Source organism: Narcine bancroftii, chromosome 5 (genome assembly GCF_036971445.1).
Source record: "Narcine bancroftii isolate sNarBan1 chromosome 5, sNarBan1.hap1, whole genome shotgun sequence".
Classification (NCBI taxonomy): domain Eukaryota; kingdom Metazoa; phylum Chordata; class Chondrichthyes; order Torpediniformes; family Narcinidae; genus Narcine; species Narcine bancroftii.
In genome coordinates, this window is record NC_091473.1 from 241,177,716 (window position 1) to 241,200,182 (window position 22,467).

A 22,467-nucleotide genomic window follows, 5' to 3' on the forward strand; every position below is an offset into this window, starting at 1 on the left:
AAGACATAGGAGGCAATAGACCGAGTGCTGTAAAATAGGACGTGAATAGATGGTGCTTGATAGACAGTAATTATCAAGATAAGAAAGGCATAGCAGGCAATAGTAATTATCGAGATACGAAAGACATAGCAGGCAATAGTAATTATCGAGATAAGAAAGACATAGGAGGCAATAGTAATTATCGAGATAGGAAAGACATAGGAGGCAATAGACCGAGTGCTGTAAAATAGGACGTGAATAGATGGTGCTTGATAGACAGTAATTATCAAGATAAGAAAGGCATAGCAGGCAATAGTAATTATCGAGATAAGAAAGACATAGGAGGCAATAGTAATTATCGAGATAGGAAAGACATAGGAGGCATTAGTAATTATCGAGATAGGAAAGACATAGGAGGCAATAGACCGAGTGCTGTAAAATAGGACGTGAATAGATGGTGCTTGATAGACAGTAATTATCAAGATAAGAAAGGCATAGCAGGCAATAGTAATTATCGAGATAAGAAAGACATAGGAGGCAATAGTAATTATCGAGATAGGAAAGACATAGGAGGCAATAGTAATTATCGAGATAGGAAAGACATAGGAGGCAATAGTAATTATCGAGATAGGAAAGACATAGGAGGCAATAGTAATTATCGAGATAGGAAAGACATAGGAGGCAATAGACCGAGTGCTGTAAAATAGGACGTGAATAGATGGTGCTTGATAGACAGTAATTATCAAGATAAGAAAGGCATAGCAGGCAATAGTAATTATCGAGATAAGAAAGACATAGGAGGCAATAGTAATTATCGAGATAGGAAAGACATAGGAGGCAATAGTAATTATCGAGATAGGAAAGACATAGGAGGCAATAGTAATTATCGAGATAAGAAAGACATAGGAGGCAATAGACCGAGTGCTGTAAAATAGGACGTGAATAGATGGTGCTTGATAGACAGCAATTATCAAGATAAGAAAGGCATAGCAGGCAATAGTAATTATCGAGATAAGAAAGACATAGGTGGCAATAGACTGAGTGCTGTAAAATAGGACGTGAATAGATGGTGCTTGATAGACAGCAATTATCAAGATAAGAAAGGCATAGCAGGCAATAGTAATTATCGAGATAAGAAAGACATAAGAGGCAATAGTAATTATCGAGATAGGAAAGACATAGGAGGCAATAGTAATTATCGAGATAGGAAAGACATAGGAGGCAATAGACCGAGTGCTGTAAAATAGGACGTGAATAGATGGTGCTTGATAGACAGTAATTATCAAGATAAGAAAGGCATAGCAGGCAATAGTAATTATCGAGATAAGAAAGACATAGGAGGCAATAGTAATTATCGAGATAGGAAAGACATAGGAGGCAATAGACCGAGTGCTGTAAAATAGGACGTGAATAGATGGTGCTTGATAGACAGCAATTATCAAGATAAGAAAGGCATAGCAGGCAATAGTAATTATCGAGATAAGAAAGACATAGGAGGCAATAGTAATTATCGAGATAGGAAAGACATAGGAGGCAATAGTAATTATCGAGATAGGAAAGACATAGGAGGCAATAGACCGAGTGCTGTAAAATAGGACGTGAATAGATGGTGCTTGATAGACAGTAATTATCAAGATAAGAAAGGCATAGCAGGCAATAGTAATTATCGAGATAAGAAAGACATAGGAGGCAATAGTAATTATCGAGATAGGAAAGACATAGGAGGCAATAGACCGAGTGCTGTAAAATAGGACGTGAATAGATGGTGCTTGATAGACAGTAATTATCAAGATAAGAAAGGCATAGCAGGCAATAGTAATTATCGAGATAAGAAAGACATAGGAGGCAATAGTAATTATCGAGATAGGAAAGACATAGGAGGCAATAGACCGAGTGCTGTAAAATAGGACGTGAATAGATGGTGCTTGATAGACAGTAATTATCAAGATAAGAAAGGCATAGCAGGCAATAGTAATTATCGAGATAAGAAAGACATAGGAGGCAATAGTAATTATCGAGATAGGAAAGACATAGGAGGCAATAGACCGAGTGCTGTAAAATAGGACGTGAATAGATGGTGCTTGATAGACAGCAATTATCAAGATAAGAAAGGCATAGCAGGCAATAGTAATTATCGAGATAAGAAAGACATAGGAGGCAATAGTAATTATCGAGATAGGAAAGACATAGGAGGCAATAGTAATTATCGAGATAGGAAAGACATAGGAGGCAATAGTAATTATCGAGATAGGAAAGACATAGGAGGCAATAGACCGAGTGCTGTAAAATAGGACGTGAATAGATGGTGCTTGATAGACAGTAATTATCAAGATAAGAAAGGCATAGCAGGCAATAGTAATTATCGAGATAAGAAAGACATAGGAGGCAATAGTAATTATCGAGATAGGAAAGACATAGGAGGCAATAGACCGAGTGCTGTAAAATAGGACGTGAATAGATGGTGCTTGATAGACAGTAATTATCAAGATAAGAAAGGCATAGCAGGCAATAGTAATTATCGAGATAAGAAAGACATAGGAGGCAATAGTAATTATCGAGATAGGAAAGACATAGGAGGCAATAGTAATTATCGAGATAAGAAAGACATAGGAGGCAATAGTAATTATGGAGATAGGAAAGACATAGGAGGCAATAGTAATTATCGAGATAGGAAAGACATAGGAGGCAATAGTAATTATCGAGATAGGAAAGACATCGGAGGCAATAGACCGGGTGCTGTAAAATAGGACGTGAATAGATGGTGCTTGATAGACAGTAATTATCAAGATAAGAAAGACATAGGAGGCAATAGTAATTATCGAGATAAGAAAGACATAGGAGGCAATAGTAATTATCGAGATAGGAAAGACATAGGAGGCAATAGTAATTATCGAGATAGGAAAGACATAGGAGGCAATAGACCGAGTGCTGTAAAATAGGACGTGAATAGATGGTGCTTGATAGACAGTAATTATCAAGATAAGAAAGGCATAGCAGGCAGTAGTAATTATCGAGATAAGAAAGACATAGGAGGCAATAGTAATTATCGAGATAGGAAAGACATAGGAGGCAATAGTAATTATCGAGATAGGAAAGACATAGGAGGCAATAGACTGAGTGCTGTAAAATAGGACGTGAATAGATGGTGCTTGATAGACAGTAATTATCAAGATAAGAAAGGCATAGCAGGCAATAGTAATTATCGAGATAAGAAAGACATAGGAGGCAATAGTAATTATCGAGATAGGAAAGACATAGGAGGCAATAGACCGAGTGCTGTAAAATAGGACGTGAATAGATGGTGCTTGATAGACAGCATAGATGAGGATACTGAAATGCCTTTTATCTATGATACATAATTCCATGACTAAAACTACCAACACTCAGGCAAAATTACAGTCACTTCAGGGTTTCTGTGCATAAGTTGTTTAGCACTGAAAATTTTGCAGCCCTCTACTTGATAATCAAGGACCTGACACAAAATAATGCTTCCAATCAAACAAGGCCAGGGTAAAATACATCATAATCTTACATTTTGTGGTTTGAGGTCGGAATGCCTTTCATATTTGCATTCAAATCCAGAATTACTACCAACCTGGCTGGTCATGGGCAGAATTAACTTGTACCTAAACAAAGATCTGGACCCACTGCAATTCACCTATTGTCACAATCACTCCAGAGCAGATGTAATATCGCTGGCTCTCCACTCAGCTGTGGATCACCTCGAAAACAGCAATTCATACATATGGCTGCTCTTCATCGACTACAGGTTGGCTTTCAACGCCATTATTCCCTCAGGGCTGGTCAAGAAGCTACAGACTCTAGACCTGTACCCCGCCCCCCTCTGCAACTGGATCCTTGACTTTCTTATCAGAAGTCCACAGTCAGTTCGAAGTGGAAACAATGTCTCCTCCTTAGTGATTATCAACACAAGTGCACCCCAAGGATGGTGCTTAGCCCACTGCTCTATTCTTAATACACCCATGATGGTGTGGCCAGGCACAATTCCAATGCCATCTACAAGTTCGCCAATGACACCACAGTTGTCGGCAGAATCACAAACATCAATGAGGAAGTGTTCAGGAGGGAGATAGATCAGCTCGTTGAATGTTGTAACAAAAACAACCTTGCACTCAACGTCAGCAAAACCAAGGAGGTGATTGTGGACTTCAGGAGGAAGTCAGGGGAACACAACCCAGTCCTCACTGAGGGCTCAGTAGTGGAGATCAAGAACCTCAAATTCCTGGGTGTCAACAGCTCCGAGGATCTGTCCAGGAGTCTCTGTGTTGACCACTGGCGGTTATACTTTGTGAGGTGTTTAAGGAGACTCTGTATGCCACCTAAGACTCTCAAAAGCTACAGGTGTGTTGTGGCTATTGGATCATTGTCTGCTACAAAAGTGCCAATGCTCAGGACAAGAAAAAAATTCCAGAAGGTTGTTAACTCAGCCTGCGACTTTAAGGCACCAGACTTCACTCTATCGAGGACATCTGAAAGAGGCAGTGTCTTAAGAAAGCAGCCTCTATCCTCAAGGACACCCGCCACCCAGGCTCAGCCCTCTTCACTCTGCTACAATTGAGAAAAAGGTACAGGAGCCAAAAGATGAGCACTCAACGGGACAAAGGGCAGCTTCTTCCCCTCTGCGATCAGATTCCTGAATGATTAATGAACCAAAGATATTGCTAACTTTAACTTTTCATGCACTTTTTTTTTTGTAAGGTGGTTTATATGTATGTTTGCACTGTGACACTGCCACAAAACAAATTTTATGATGTGTTCCTGACAAAAATTCTGAAAAACAATTTATATAATCTCTAAACCCCTTCCTCCTTTCCTTAAATTTTTGCCCTCTGAGTAGGCTTAAACACCTCTGAATTAATGATTCTGGATGAAAAGGGAAACAAAAAGGGACACCCGACAGCAGGGCCTGAACACCATAACCTGTTACGAACCCAAATCTGATAAAGTAGCTGACAGCCAAGCTTCCCTCCCAGAGGAACTCAGCGCTTTCTACGCCTGATTTGATAACAGTAACAGCAAATAATCATCCCTCCACAGCCCCTCATCCTTTGACAAAACCACCCTGTCCGTATCTGAGGCTGGCGTGCGTCCTGCCTTCGGGAGAGTGAATTCGAGGAAAGTATCCAGCTCAGTACTAAAGATCTGTGCTAATCAACTTACAGAGGTATTCATGGATATCATCAGTATCTTACTCCAGCAGGGCTTGGTACCCACCAAACAGGTGTCAATCGTACTCATGCCCAAGAAGAGTGCAGTAACCTGCCTTAATGACTATCGACCAGTAGCACTTACATCAACAGTGATGAAGTGTTTTGAAAAACTGGTGATGAAGCATATCAGCCCTTGTCTGAGCGGTGACGTGGATCCATTCTACTTTATCTATCATGGCACAGGTATGTGATATCATGTATGTACTCTGGTAATGAATCTGAAATCTGCTTGATCACAGTCAATGCTATCTCATCATTTCGATACATGTCACACAAGTCCTCCTTCTGCATTCTCTGCTCTATGGGAAACAAACTCAGCCTATCCATTCTCTCCATACACCCAAGTAACATCCTGGTAAATCTCCTCTGCAACCTCTCCAGCAATTCATGCGCTTTCTACATTGTGGCAATTAAAACTGGACAAAATATTACAGAATTGGTCTTGCCAAAATTTTATAAAGCTATACCATAACTTCTCTGCTCTTGTATTCCTTACCCTGGCAAATGATAGCTAGCATCTTGTATGCCTTTCTGACTAACATATCTACCTGTGCTACTGCCTTCAGGGATCTTTGGACTTCTATGTTAAGGTCCCTCCGATCCTCAATACCCCTACCTCCTACATTAAGCACATCTCCTCCTGGAATGTTGTGGCCAATAGTCTGAAGTGCTTAGGGGAAAACTCATGATGGAAAAAGAAATGCGTGTAGATGGGGTCAGATACATTGGAAGAATGCTTGTTGGGTGCAGAAATACTGGCACAGACCAACTGAATTGAATAGTCTGTTCCTTTTCTGTACACTCTATGCATTTGCAGTTATTTCAGCTTAACCAAGTGAGTTGCAATTGGATGAACTGAGGATCATCAGGGAAGCAGAGGCAGTGATAGAGAGGAGTTACAGGGAGACAGTCACCCCTAGAAGGCAGGAGTCAGGGAATTGGGTGACTGTGAGGAAAGGAGGGAGAGTGCCAGTGCAGAGCACCCCTGTGGAAGTGCCCCTTAGCAACATGTATTCGGCATTGGATACTGCTGGGGGGAACAGCCTACCAGGGACGAGTTGTAGGGGTCAGGTCTCTGGCACAGTGGCTGCCCCTGAGGCTCAGAAGGGAAGGAGGGATAAGAACAGGGTAATTGTGGTTGGGGACTCACTTGTAAAAGGGACAGATAGGAGGCTTGTTGGACGAGATCGGGGATCCAGGTTGGTCTGTTGCCTCCCTGGTGCTAGGGTCAGGGATGTCTCTGATCAAGTTCACAGTATTCTGCAAGGGGAAGGTGAGCACCCAGAAGTCGTGGTCCATGTGGGGACAAACGACTTAGTTAGAAGTGGGGATGAGGTCCTGAAACAAGAATACATAGAATTAGGCAGGAAGTTAAAAAACAGGACCTCTAAGGTAGTAATCTCTGGAATGCTGCTGGTGCCACGCGCTATCAGGATGAATGCATGGCTAAAGAGCTGGTGCAGGGGGCAGGGGATAAGATTTTTGGATCATTGGGATCTCTTCTGGGGAAAGTCAGACCTGTACAAAAGGGACGGACTCCACTTGAACTGGAGGGGGACCAATATCCTGGCAAGCAGATTTGCTAGAGCTGTGGGGGAGGGTTTAAACTAGTTTGGCAGGGGGGTGGGGAGCAGAGTTTGCGAGCAGTGTCTAGGGTGCATGGCCACCTAGTTAAGAATGATAAAGATAACAAAGGAAGGATGGAGATTAAGGTAAAAGGTAGAAAAGGGAATATATATGTGAGGGTCATTCTCTGAAATACACGTACTTTAATGCAAGAGGCATAGTGAACAAGGTAGATGAGCATAGAGCATGGATTAGCACTTGGAATCACGATGTTGTGGCAATTAGTGAGACCTGGTTACAGGAGGGACAGGACTGGCAACTAAATATTCCAGAATACAAATGTTTTAGATGTGATAGAACATGGGGTAAAAAAGGGGAAGGAGTTGCTCTGCTTGTTAAGGAGGACATTACTGCCGTGAGGTGGCAGGATGGTTTGGAGGGATAATCCAGTGAGGCTGTTTGGGTGGAATTGAGGGGTGGAGGAGGCATGAGGGCACTAATAGGAGTGTATTATAGACCACCAAATGGGCCAAGAAAATTGGAAGGACAAATTTGTAAGGAGATAGCAAATATGTGTAATAAACATAAGGTAGTGATCATGGGAGATTTTAACTTGCCTCACATTGATTGGGATACCAATACAGTAAGAGGGCTGGATGGACTAGAGTTTGTCAAATGTGTACAAGATAGTTTTCTTAATCAATACGTATAGGAACCGACTCGGGACGGTGTAGTACTGGCTCTCCTATTAGGGAACGAGATAGGTCAGGTGTCTGAGGTTAATCTTGGAGAACAAATTGGGTCTAGTGATCACAACTCTATTAGATTTAGGGTAGTTTTAGGGAAGAGCAAAGAAGGGCCTAAAGTTGAGGTTCTGGATTGGAGAAAAGCAAATTTCGAAGGAATAAGAATGGATTTGGGGAGTATTGAGTGGGATATGATTTTTTCAGGAAAGGATGTGAATGAAAAATGGAGAATATTCAAAGAAGAAATTTTGAGAGTACAGAGTAGATATGTCCCAGTGAGGATCAAAGGAAAGGCTGGAAGTCATGGGGAGCCTTGGTTTTCAAGGAATATTAGAAATTTGGTTAGGAGAAAGAGGGAGGTGTACAAGAGGTATAGACAGCAGGGTGATGAGAAATTGAAAGAGGACTACAAGGAGTATAGAAAAAGTCTTGAAAGAAATTAAAAAGGCCAAAAAGAGGGACGAAGAGGCTTTGGCAGGCAGAGTAAGATTAAATCCAAAGGGTTTCTATAGGTACGTTAAAAATAAAAGATTAGTGAGGGATAAAATTGGACCCCTTGTAGATAGGGAGGGTAGGCTATGTGAAAAGTCAGAGGAGATGGGGGAAATTTTAAATTGTCAAATTGGAGGCCGGTGACTAGTGGAGTTCCTTAGGGATCAGTCCTGGGTCCACTATTGTTTGTTATATATATTAACGATCTGGAAGAAGGGGTGGTGAATTGGATAAGTAAGTTTGCAAATGATACAAAGATTGATGGTATTGTGGACAGTGAGGAAGATTACTGTATTTTAAAAAGAGATATAGGAAAGCTAGAGGAGTGGGCTGAGAAATGGCTGATGGAATTTAATACGGATAAGTGTGGTGTTGCATTTTGGAAAGGCAAATCTAAATAGGTCATATACATTGAATGGTAGACAATTGAGGAGCGCAGAGCAACAAAGGGATTTAAGAGTTATGGTAAATAGTACCCTCATAGTTGATACTCAGGTAGATAGAGTGGTGAAGAAGGCATTTGGAATGTTGGCTTTCATAAATTGGAGTATTGAATTCAAGAGTTGGGATGTGTAAGGTAAAACATCATGAGATGGGAATGTGTAAGGAGTTACCCTGTACAGGGCTGTAACAAGATGTGAATGCATCCTTGTACTTACAAGATAAGAGAGACATTGATGGATTGAGAGGCAGGAAGCTAGCAGGGAAAGGATAGCAACAGTTTTAGTCATTGGACAAGTAATGATATGATGATGTTCTAAGCACGTATCCAAGGGTATAAAAAATCACCATTTTGCTGATAACGGCAGAATGCATTCTCCGACTAACATGGTTAGTTGCAAGTGTTACAATCCGGTAATAAAGAACAAAGAACCCTGATTTCGACTCAGTCTGGTGTTTGTCTCACTCATTCATGAACAAAGCAGACCTAACAGATGTTATGATGAAATTGTACAAAGCATAGGTGAGGCCAAATTTGGAATACTGTGTGCAGTTTTGGTCACCAAATTATAGGAAGGATATAAACAAAATGCGCTGAAGAGCTGGCTCTGAATGGGCAACTAAAGCGGCATCGTCTGCAAAGAGTAGTTCACGGACAAGTTTCTCTTGTGTCTTGGTGTGAGCTTGCAGGCGCCTCAGATTGAAGAGATTGCCATCCGTACGGTACCGGATGTAAACAGCGTCTTCATTGTTGGGGTCTTTCATGGCTTGGTTCAGCATCATGCTGAAGAAGATTGAAAAGAGGGTTGGTGCGAGAACACAGCCTTGCTTCACGCCATTGTTAATGGAGAAGAGTTCAGAGAGCTCATTGCTTTGCGGAAACTGCCAAAGTGTTTGGCCTGGAAGTCAGCCTGAAGAAAACTGAGGTCCTCCATCAGCCAGCTCCCCACCATGACTACCATCCCCCCCACATCTCCATCGGGCACACAAAACTCAAAACGGTCAACCAGTTTACCTATCTCGGCTGCACCATATCATCAGATGCAAGGACCGACAATGAGATAGACAACAGACTCGCCAAGGCAAATAGCGCCTTTGGAGTCTGGAAAAACAACCAACTGAAAAACCTCACAAAGATAAGCGTATACAGAGCCGTTGTCATACCCACACTCCTGTTCGGCTCCGAATCATGGGTCCTCTACCGGCATCACGTATGGCTCCTAGAACGCTTCCACCAGCGTTGTCTCCGCTCCATCCTCAACATCCATTGGAGCGCTTTCATCCCTAACGTCGAAGTACTCGAGATGGCAGAGGTCGACAGCATCGAGTCCACGCTGCTGAAGATCCAGCTGCGCTGGGTGGGTCACGTCTCCAGAATGGAGGACCATCGCCTTCCTAAGATCGTGTTATATGGCGAGCTCTCCACTGGCCACCGTGACAGAGGTGCACCAAAGAAAAGGTACAAGGACTGCCTAAAGAAATCTCTTGGTGCCTGCCACATTGACCACCGCCAGTGGGCTGATATCGCCTCAAACCGTGCATGTTGGCGCCTCACAGTTTGGCGGGCAGCAACCTCCTTTGAAGAACACCGCAGAGCCCACCTCACTGACAAAAGGCAAAGGAGGAAAAACCCAACACCCAACCCCAACCAACCATTTTTCCCCTGCAGCCGCTGCAACCGTGTCTGCCTGTCCCGCATCGGACTTGTCAGCCACAAACGAGCCTGCAGCTGACGTGGACTTTTACCCCCTCCATAAATCTTCGTCCGCGAAGCCAAGCCAAAGAAGAAGAAACAAAATAGAGAGAGTGCAGAGAAGGTTCACGATAATGTTGACAGGATGTCAGGGTTTGAGTTACAGAGAAAGGTTGAGCAGCCTGGGGCTTTTTTCTCTGGAGCGTAAAAGATTAAGGGGGGATTTGATGGAGGTGTTCAAGATTTTAAAAGGGACAAAGAGAGACAACGTGGATAGGCTTTTTCAATTAAGAGTGGGGGATATTCAAACCAGAGGCCATGGTTTGAGATTGCAGGGGGAAAATTATAAGGGGAACATGAGGGGAAATTTCTTCACGCAAAGGGTGGTAGGGATGTGGAATAAGCTTCCATCGGAGCTGGTTGAAGCAGGGACGTTATTTACATTTAAGGAAAGACTGGATAATTACATGGAGGGGAGAGGATTGGAGGGGTATGGGCCAGGTGCTGGTCAGTGCGACTAGGAGGGTGGAGATTTGATCCGGCATGGACTAGTAGGGCCAAACTGGCCTGTTCTGTGCTGTATATGGTTATATGGTTATGGTTATATGGTTCCTTTTATTTATTTAATCAAATTGAAATTCAAAGCATTTTATCTACCTTCAATATTTTAGTACTTTTGACATTTTTAAATTCAGCTAAAAAGTTGATTTAAAACAAAATCTATTTCCTTATCTACATTTTTATTTAAAGATTTTATGAAAGTGGGCCATGCAGACCTACAGTAACAACAGGATGCTCCTTCTTTGAGAAATTCACTAAGATATTTATACACACAACTCATATAATGATTCTTTTTAGAAAGATTGTAATGGCACAAAACAGTCAGCATTAACCCCTTAAGAACTATTATTCCCAGTAACTTTCAAATACACTGAAACCAAGATATAAATACTTAAGATGTACTTTCTATTAAGGAACTGATGGAATTGGTATATTTTGGAACCTTTATTGTCAAACAGGAACCCCAGATTTAGCCTTCTGAGGACTCTAGAAAAGTTTAGTTAAGATTAATATAAAAGACATGTTCAGAAGAGAAATATGAAAATGTATAATATAGTTAGGACATTAGGTTCAAAGGTACAGCAGCTTCAGAATCACAGACATCCAACTGCTTGTAATCCTTGGATTCCACCATACCTCTCAAAATGGCTTCAAGCCATCAGTTTGGATTCCACCATACCTCTCAAAATGGCTTCAAGCCATCAGTTTGGATTCCACCATACCTCTCAAAATGGCTTCAAGCCATCAGTTTGGATTCCACCATACCTCTCAAAATGGCTTCAAGCCATCAGTTTGGATTCCACCATACCTCTCAAAATGGCTTCAAGCCATCAGTTTGGATTCCACCATACCTCTCAAAATGGCTTCAAGCCATCAGTTTCAGTTTATTATTCAATCAGATTATGTTGCCCAGTGAATATTGTCCATATTTGCCATCCCTGGAGCTCACATGGACTTTCTTGTTCTAGATGCGGTATGTCATTCATGCTGACCAAATCCACAAAGTGTCTCACAAGGAGGAACAGGGTCTTAGCAATGACGGCCTTTGAATGCTTCCTGTTGTCAAATGCCTTCAAACTATTTTTAAATATCTCTGATAGAGTTTTAAAAAAAAATCTATTCAGAGATAAATAATTTAATATTTTCCTGGAAATGTGAAATTATTTCAATTAACAAACCCTTAAATAATTACAAATGTTAAGGCAAAGTAAATGTTCCACTTTTTCACATTTGAAGGACATTTTGTGTCCAAAACACCTTCCAAGTTTAATACCAAGGAAGTAGAAGCAAACCGTTCCCCGTCCTCTATGTAGCACATCACTGCTCCATCACTAATCGACTTACTAATCAGCAGTTACTCCAGTTATCTTCTACTCAGGTGATAAAATGCCCTGCCCAATGGAGGAGCTCAAATATAGCTGACCAGGTTACACATCAATTTGCTGGCCCCTCACAATGTTACATTATAATGAGAAATGGTTGGGCGAGAAGTGGAGCCAGACTTTATGAAGCTACAATATTAACTCTCCACAGATGCTGCTTGACTTGCTAAGTATTTAGAGCACTTTCCCACTTTACTTCAGACTTCCAGCACTCTCAAATTTTGTTTTTGAATAAATTATTTGATTTTAGTCTACCAACACAAAGGAGTATCAGAGGACATACCTTCAGCAAACACAAACATGAAATTGCTCAAAGCATTCAGTGGGTTGGAGAGCATTTGTGGAAAGAGATACAGAGCGTGATGAAGAATCTTTCACCTCCAAGAAGACTAATGTGATTTATCTTTGCAAAAGATTTCTGGGATTTTCAGTTCTTGTTTCAAATTTCCAGCACTTGCAATTTTTGTTTATATTTAGCAAGTATATTTCACATTTCTGGAATGATCCAACTTAATACTTTGGTATTGCAGTCAGTTTATCAATGATGGCAAACAACCCAACCAATTGACACACACTATCCCAGAGCAAATCAAGAAAGAATTTCTAGTTAGGAGTTCTGGACAAAGGCAGAAGATTTTGAAGTGTCATCTGGGGGGAAAAAAAGTGCCACGTTCTCTCAGTAAGGCACGAAGTCACCTGAGACCAAGATACTTTGGTTTTACAGGATTTCTTTTGTTGTTGTTGTTTTCCATGGGAACTAAAGCACAGGGCTGAAAATCCTCCAAGTATGCACCAGAAGGCAGTAAAGAGAGCACTCCGGTGGAAACTTTATAGGTTCCAAAACGTCACAACCTAGCAACGGATTGTGACTCTGGAAACCAATGTCAGTCAAGTTCATTGCAAATGCGGAGAGATTTCTGCAGCAGGAATGCCAGACACAAGATATGAAAACGACGATGACTTTGGAGGTCGGAGAAGGAAAAATCAGGTAACTTTGAAGCGATGATAGTAAAATTGCTATGCATTTTATTTGGAAATATTTTTACGTAATACGTTGTTTATAACCGGACCATCAACTGGTGAAAAATAAAATTAAGCACGAATTTAGCTCGAAATGCGCCAGTGGGCTTGCGGTGCAGGCGAGTCCGCACGGACTAAAATCGAAACCCAACTTCAAACAGAATAGAAATTCAGGCGGCAACTTAACTTTCTGATGCTTCTAATACTTTTGAAAAAAACACACAAACCACTCCACCTTTCCCCAGGATGTCATACTGAGATCCAGAATTGATATTTCTACCGAAATGCTTCCAACTTGTCCCACTGCAGCCGGCAGGTCTGCTGTCCCACTGCAGCCGGCAGGTCTGCTGTCCCACTGCAGCCGGCAGGTATTTTGCGCTTTGTCTCAGTTTGGGCGAGCATTTACTTTGGACCCACTAATAATTTAGAATAAAGTGCAACCATGACAAAGGTGGAAGGATGTCTGAAGGGGGCTGTTGTTGATATTGACAATGGCAATAGTCTTGAGAATTGGGAGGTTTGGAAAGTGGGTGAGGTACAGCCAAGGAATTGATGGGAGGTAAAAATAAGAGTGAACAACTGCAAGATGTTTAAAAAAAGAGGAAATTTGAACACAGATTTACAGTTAATGTGGGTTCATTGTAAGCTGGACAGGAAAATGACAAATAGTAGAATGTAGGTGTATTGACAATAACCGCACCAGCAGTGCGAGTATAAGACAGCTTTCATAAACTAATATGTACACTTAGAGGTCTTGTCTCTGCAAGATGAACCTGGAAGGTTAGACTGTAGCTCTGGACTTCTTTATAGACAAGGTCATCAGAGCAAGAGTCCTTAAATGAGTCCCAAGATGAATTTATTGTTGAGAAGTCTGATGGCAGAGGGATAGCAGCTGTTCCTGAATCTATTGATGCGAGTCTTCTAGCATCTATACCTCAGTGAGAACAAAACGTGTGCTTGATAATGTGGGTCCTTGATGAGTGCTGCTGCTGCTCTCTGACAGCAGTATTGTTCTCAGATGGCAGCGTTCCTTATAGATGTTTTCAATCATGGTTTTGCCTGGGCTGTGTCCACTATCTTTTGCAGAACACTCTCCACCATATATCTGGATGTATATATTACACAACTGTTCTCCTGCATTAGGTTACATACACAACTATACATGTTTTATGTGGCAGTTTGAAGGCCTGATTGGCTTGCTGAGCCATTTTATAGACACCACCCATCTGTAGAAATTTTCCAGTTGCAGTATTGGCATCAGCTCCACTTGCCTGGATGAAAGCAACTACAACTGGGAAGAAGCTTGAAAGCACTCAGGACAATATGACTGGCCACCATCCATCAACCTTTATTCAAACAATTCAGCATTAATCATTAGTTCCAAACTTTATTTCATGTTTAAAGCATTTGTTACAGTTATCTTTTTCATTCTTGGTTTGTCACTTTTGAAACTTATTGGCTGCATAGCCAGGCAGCTCATTAACAGATAAAAACTAGGGAATCTTTTGTTAATGCCTAACAACAAATGATATTAAAGTCCACACCATGGAATCTGCTGGATTTTTCTGGAAAACATAATGAAAAGATAACATGCTGTCAAACAGGATACCAACAATAATTTACATAAAGCATGTCAGCTTTATGGTTGGTCAGCTGGATCCAATTGGATTAAACTGGTTTCAAAACTAGATTCTAATTCTGAAAGATGAATCCTGTTAACACCCAATATTAAATATTTATCATCAAACAAGTTAAAGGATGACATTGAACTTTAATGTTTACAGTAGTTTTTAAAAAAAAATTTCTTTCAGAGGTTTCAATACCACCAGCCAACCCATTTAGCACAACAGGAGGACCCATGGAATCGACTACATGCAACAGCAACTGTGGCAAGTGACAACAAAGGAATTTACCTCCATAATCCTAAGGTAGAAGAACTGTAGAATATATGAACCATCAAACTAATACCAGACAGCAACCATTAGACTATAGTAATGACCCTCTACCTTCCAAAAGCATCAACAAGTTGCTGTCGTTAGCAGACTGAAATTCTGTAATCTCATCTGGGAGTTGCTTAATAATAGTTACTAAAAAGGATTACAAACAATGCTCAGTCAGTCAGTCAGCTTTGATTATCTGATTTTTTTAAAAAATGGAATTATTATCTGTCTTTTGAATGTCTGCATTACATCTTAGTCATTAAAATCAGATATATTTTAACTACAGATTCTCACTTATTAACACAAGTTTAAAATAGAGGGAAAGTTTTTTTTTAAACCAGCAGTAAATCAAATGGCCCATTTATTTCAAGTTCAAGTTTGCATACATGTACCGAGGTACAGAGAAAATATTCATTTTGTGTGCTAAACAGCAAGTCTAACCATACATAAGCACAGGAGTCTAATCAACTATTCGATCCAATTAAGTTTAGCTACGTTGAAATTTCTTGCAAGATGTGGTGAGCCCTCAAGCTGTCGATTTTGACTTTCTGTAAGAGGATGAAGCAAATCATAGAATATTGACAGTTTGGTTTGCTTCTTTTCCAATTTTGATCCTAACTTTAATGAAACCGAATAGTTAGAACAATTCACTGATTCCATGTCACCCATAATTTCTCATTATTCAAAATTCACATTTATTCAAAGAAAGGAATGCACAAAAATTGTGCAGAAGAGTTCGGGGAAAAAAGACAGATTAATTTTTACATCCTACAAGTTAGGAATTCTCTGAACTGCAAATGCTATAATATTTTGGCCCAAATGTTAAAAGTTTGAAACATCTTGCCAACTTTATTTCTTTATAAACATATTATTTTATAAGAAAATGTGCTTTTCCTTACAATAAATATTTGCAGGCATTTTCAGTTACAAACCTGCCTGAATGTGATTTCATGCCCCTAAGTAAATAGGAAGGAAATTAAGAATAATGGGGAAAAGGAAGGTAGGTGGATCAGCCACCACTTTATTGACTGATGGAGCAAGGATTACAATACGCAACCTGCCGTTCCTTGTCTAACATGGGAATGGCTCCAATGCTATTTAACAGCCCCGATCCTGTGTAGTGCACACCTTACCAACAATTCCTCCAGCGTTGTCTTGGAGTTCATGACCTGGAGTGGAGCAAGGTTTGTCTCAGGAACAAAGAGCATAGAGAAAGAGCTACTCCACATGGTGGACTTTATAGTACAGTTAGCTGGAGACTCTGGCCCAGGTAATCACTCGGTGATTAAAGGTGCCAATGGTCAGGGGTGCATTAATGGGTGGGCAGAGTCCAACCTTGATTGGCATGTGATGCGACTTCCAAGAGATCACATGACCCTCCACAATCCACATTCCCACCAGGTTCCAGACAGAGAGGTCACATGGCCCTCTACAATCCACACAACAGGAGAGCAGACTGAAACAAGTGAGCTGTAAAACTTGGCCATAGATGAAGAAGAATAAGGAATCTTTCATGATCTAATGATTCAATATCAAGATAAAGGAGGTTAACAGAAAAGTAGCCTTGTCCTGGCTGTTGTTGAAAAAAACTGCTTTGTGGTGACAAGCATAGTAATAGCCTACAATCCACTAAACTCAGAAATGACTATACATATCAATTTAAGGTGTTCTATTCTTAGATGGTTTAGGTATGATGAGGCTTTTAAATGGAAACTACATACTGAAGTAAAGACCGAGTGAGATAGAGGAAAACTGTGAATGTAAGGTGGGCATGTAACCATTGCACTCAGGCTCTGCAGCCCATTACTGCAACTCTATTCACTGAAGGTCCAAACAGAATAAATCTTCTAGTCAACTCAACCACGACTACATAATTTCTAATGCATGCCCAGCTATCAGATATCATACCACTCCATCGCATGCCCACAGAATCAATTCTCTTCAAGCTTCTTCATTTTGGCACTTCTTTTCCTATCAAGCAAAATTGTTATTCCTTCCACAACACTCCATTCTATTCAGTCCTTCACTTTTGATATATACTTGCCGCTGAATTAGATTTGCAGGAAAAATTTAACACCCTTACCATTTGGCTAATGCTCAGCAAAACAATAATTTATCCAAGTATAGGGCTAACCTAGGTTAATTGAAAATATATGCATAGATATTAAGATAAACAAGAAAGATTGCAAATGCTGGAAAACCGGAGCATCACATAAAATGCTGGAGGAACTCAGGCAACTTGCATGGGAAACATGAAGTAGCTGTTTGGCCATAGAAGTTGTTGGGATGGGCAACAGAGAAAGATATAATGAGATATGGCTTGAGGGTCATAAGTTGTGTGCCATTGCTGTTTATTTTCTGTTAACATACTTCTGTTGCAGTAGTGACAATTTTCTTTCCCCATCCACCTCTAGAAAGAAACCACCTGGAAACAAATCATTTAAATCATTCTGAATCTCCCAGAAGATTTATCAACTAAACTAAACAGGATGGGACACCAAAGGCATCTATTTTCTGGGACTCTCTGTAATAACATGAACAAAGGTGACATAGATTTGAATCAATGTGATGTCCATTTTAGCTCAATTCTTGAACCTGTTTTCAGTGTAACTATGAATCCTCATTCCAGGGAGAACTTAAAGTCACAAGGACATCCTGATGCAACAAATTGTCCCTTGGGTCAGAGTGGAAGATAATTAGCTCTGCTCTATTTGAAATATCTTGGCTGTCAAATGTCTTATCAATATGGATATAGAAATACACAAAGATGTAGAAAATTACTTTTCAAAATTACTAAGATATAACCAAAACAAAAATGTTTTTAAATTTAAAGTTCACAATTATTTTACTCTAATAGTCTGATAGCTGTACATTGTTCCAACAGGCACCAAAAGACAGTCTGGATATTCATCTTAGTGCAATTTATGATCATTCAAATGAGTTTTTGAAGCAAAAGAACAAGGTGCTTCTTCAAAAATTGACTTGTGATCCTCAGAGGTGAGTGTTTTGTGAGAAGAGTGCAATGTGTCAAATTTATTATCACATCCTGTAAACATGAACATTAACAAGACAGAATCAATATTAGAGCAATAAAAATAAACTGATGCCGTACAGACTTTCACAATCAGGTTAACACAATACTTATGAATTTATGGCTATTAATTCCTGGGCATTATTTGGGGAAATTATATTTGCAACATTTTATGAAGGCTTCTTTGGCAAAAAAAGTTTATCATGAAAAACTATGATCAATATTGTAATTTTGCTGTAATATTGTTGAACAATGAATGGACATAAACTAACCAAATTACATAAAATATAAAAATGCAAGACAAATTGTGATGAACAATATAATATTTTTAAAATATTCTGTATGTAATTTCTCAGCAGAATACTAACCTGTTAACCTGTTGATTCTTTGCAACATCAAAAATGGATAGCTGAGCAAAAGCATTTAAAGCCTGATAAATTATTTCTGTAAATTTACCTCTTTAGTTTTCTACTTTCCTCTCTGAATTATTTACAGAGGCTGTTGGTTAAGTACCAATGAACAAGTACCTGAAGAAGTGTTTCGTCGGAAAATAGCTAAGGACAGAGTTCAGAAGGACATATGTGGTTGTGCACCTGATCACAGAGAAACCAGCGCGGTTTACTTACAAGCAAGATCTCCCCCAACAATTTGGATTTCACCAACAAAATCATCCATTCATAGCATTGATGGAGCAATAAGTAAGACAGTAGTTTGTGATGCACGATCAGAATTAAAGCAGAATTAATTTCCCTTACAACATGTTACATATTACAACTAATATTTGCTTGCTGGCACATGACTTTCTTGGTTCTGCCATCCCATATGCACCCTACTCTTCAAGCATTAGCATTTAAAATAAAATAAAAATGGGACTTTAAGTTGAATTCCAGCACACAATGGTTGTTTAATTTTGATTAGGAGTAGAAAGAGTTCAACTCTTTTCAAAAATTAGTCCTGACATTTACAATCAGACCGTGGTACAATTCTAAGCATATGCATTTCCATTTAGTCTTCATTATATTAGCAAATCTGCACATCGCTTTGCACTAATAGCTAGAACCAGTTCTTTTATTATTTTGTAAAGATTATAAGAACAAATCAAAGCAGTTAATTCTGCTATGATGTGCTACCACATACTTGAGGGTTTTAACTCTATGCCACAAATGCTTATATTAATAATTGTATTTAATTTATAGTCAAATTTTCAAATCATTAAAATATAATAATTATAAGGAATCATTTTAACAGAACATGTGATAAGTTTTTGGGGAGATGTTGCCCACAGTCTTCGCACCTTTTTTTTTCACCAATTTTATCTTGATTTTCTGAGAAGGTAGATAAAACATCCACTAGAAGTTGGCAGATCCATTGACTAAGCATGCAAATTGGACGATTATGACTCCTGTCACACATTTAAGGCTTTCCCCATTCTGATATCGCAACTGCAATTGAAATTATTATTTAAATTACATTAAATTTAAAATTATTACTTTTATTTTTCAGAAATTGTACCTTAGCTAGATGCTACTTTCTTTGTTTCAGGAAGGCAGCTAATTGGGGACACACTGATGTTAAATTTTCCAGGTCGCTGTTTGGCACCAGCATCTTATATAAATGAAAATTAAAGATTTATAATAATACATACATTCCCAAATTAGTGACCTCTCTTACGAAACACACTGGTCCTGAACTTTCTTGAACCCAATATTGCTGAACCACCTTAATTTGACCTTTTAAGAGGCTTTGGATGCCTTTTATCCATTGCAATTTTTTGTCAAGTTATCACAAAGTAGCAGCAGAAGTTCCAAGCCATATTGAGGCTTTTATGTCATATCACTGAAGCATATCATCAGGAAGTTGCAATGTTTAAATCCATGCTTCTGGCTGAAAAATAAGGTGGAATGATGCAAGGCACTGCAAATGGGATCTTTAAGTTTAAATTAAGTTCACTAAATAGGATTTTAATATCCCTTAGACACACAGATGTTACACTAAGGCTTGGTATTTTCAAGGCTTGACAATTACATTCTTTTGAAGGAAAGTTTTTTTAAAAAAGTGTTCAGGAAGTGATTGTGTTAATTGGTCCTTTTTTTTTACAGCAAGCCAACACACCGCTGCCACCAATGGAGGATATTCCAGGAAAATAGATGGTGGTTTCTTTACAATATGAAATAAAAGATTCTGTTGAGCCTTGCTTCATTATCATCAACAAGGCATTGTGATAAAAGGAGCAAGTTGTACCAATACTGTCAGGGTCTTTTCCCCATGTAATAAGATAAATAAATCAATGAAAAAGGACATTTGGAATGTGGTCCAATTAAATTATTACCTTTAGGCTTTCACAGGTGAATTGAAGAGCTTAATTTTGGCACATAAATAGGCCAACTAATAGTGTGGAAATAATATTGAACATAATTACCACAAAACCATTTGACTGAGTTCCTTTGAAGAAGTCAGTTCCAGATTATTGTCACATGCCCTAGTCACCTATTGCATGCCCTTCAAACTTCATTTACGTAAAAAAGGGTGGATTATGATGAAACTTCGCTGATCTCAGGAAGGAGCACATCTCGTTGCAGTCAAATTACTGCCCAGTGACCTGTTCATGTGAGATAAAACCCTTATTTAAGGCTACATAATTAATCTAATTCTAAGGTGACATGGTTAATTACCGAGGTGGCCTAATCAGTATGAAATAAACACACCCTTTAATATATTACTCTAACCTTCATAGGTAGCAGGGTACCATGCTCATGCACATTGTACTGGAACACCAACACAAAAAAAGCTGTTTTTTTCCCCAATGCATGTTTTAAAATTATTAATATTAATTTAAATTAAATTTTAAATTTAGATATACACCACCATAACAGGTCCTTCCAGCCATGAGCCCGTGCCACCCAATCATACCCAATTTACTTACAACCCCATACAATTTTGGAAGGTGGGAGGAAATGGAGCACCCAGAGAAAACCCATGCAGACACGGGGAGAACATACAAACTCCTTACGGACAGCATGGGATCTGATCCCGGGTCACGAGCACTGTAACAGCTTTGTGCTAATTGTGGTCCCCTCGAACTGCGCCGGTATGGAATGTATTTCCTTTTGCAATGCAACCCAAGGATCTGTACTGTCAAGTGTGACAATCTCCTGCTGCACAACAAAAAGACTACACACATTACCTCTGAAAGGAAATGGCCGCATCTTCTCATCTTAATCTGACCAATGAGTTACGGCATGTCACATGACCTTAACATGGTACTCTGAAAGGAGGGGCTGAAATTCAAACTTGCATTAATGCTCTAAGAGATTTTATTATTGGACAGCCATATTTCAATCTTGAATTTACAACTGATTTGGGCTTGAGGTACATACACAGCACTGGGTACATTATATACCATTGTGGCGGCTCACTATGAGGCAGGTGAACCAGACCCGCTTGTAAGCCACACGGCAGGGCAGCCGGCCAAAATGGCACCATCGGGGGTTTCCCTTCCTTCCAGCACGGGGCTCAGAAACCCGTGCTGGGGGACCATGGGACGCCCAGGTGACATCAGCGCCCTCCAGTGCAGTTCTCAGCCAGGTCTGGGCTGCGACTATGTGCAGCCCAGCAGCCTGCAATAAACTAGTCTGCTCACTGAGCTCAACCTGTCTGGTTCTGTGTGTGTTATTGCAGGAACAGTGTAGCTGCCGCTACAATTGGTGACCCTGACTGGTTCAAACATCTTTGAACCCATCATGAACGAGCCTGGGATCAGCGCTATAGCCGTGAAACTGCCTGAATTCTGGGTTCAGGAGCTGGAGACCTGGAGACCTCCGCCACATTTCGTCCGACACAATCAAATTGTACCATGTGGTCGCTGCCCTGGACCAGGCCACCGCCAGACTCATGCGGCATCTTGTTCAGCACCCACCCGCCGAGGACAAATACGAGACCATCAAGTGAGTGCTTACCGGGTCCCTCGGACTATCCAGACACCAGCATGTCGCTCGGTTGCTGCACCTCGACGCCCTGGGGGACAGGACACTGATGGAGCTGATGGACGAGATGCTCGCGCTCATGGGTGAGCACACCAACTGCCCACTTTTCGAGCGCACCTTCCTCGACCATATGCCCGGGGACATCAGGCCACTGCTAGTCCAGGAGAACTTCACCAATCCGAGGAAGGTCGCCCAGAAGGCCCAAGAGCTATGGCTCGCACGATTCCCGGAGGGCTCAGTGGTCCAGCAGGTCACGAGACATGGGCACGACCATGCCAAGCCCACCCCTAGCGCTATGGTAGAGCACCCAGCCCCAGCAGGGGCCCCCAAGAGCATAACCAAGGCCACAGCATCCGCTCCAGGCCTCTGCTTCTACCACCAGCACTGGGTAGCCAAAGATCA

At 40.5% G+C, this 22,467-nt stretch overlaps 1 protein-coding gene across 1 annotated transcript; it reads left to right on the top strand.

Moving 5' to 3' along the window:
- The first annotated feature begins 12,969 nt into the window (after positions 1–12,969).
- Positions 12,970–20,380, top strand: cfap276 (cilia and flagella associated protein 276). The gene is made up of 5 exons (XM_069941811.1): positions 12,970–13,079; positions 14,923–15,039; positions 17,936–18,048; positions 18,578–18,780; positions 20,182–20,380. The coding sequence occupies exons 1-5, from the start codon at positions 13,020–13,022 to the stop codon at positions 20,250–20,252; spliced, it is 564 nt and encodes a 187-aa protein (XP_069797912.1). The 5' UTR covers positions 12,970–13,019; the 3' UTR covers positions 20,253–20,380.
- Positions 20,381–22,467: the final 2,087 nt, after the last annotated feature.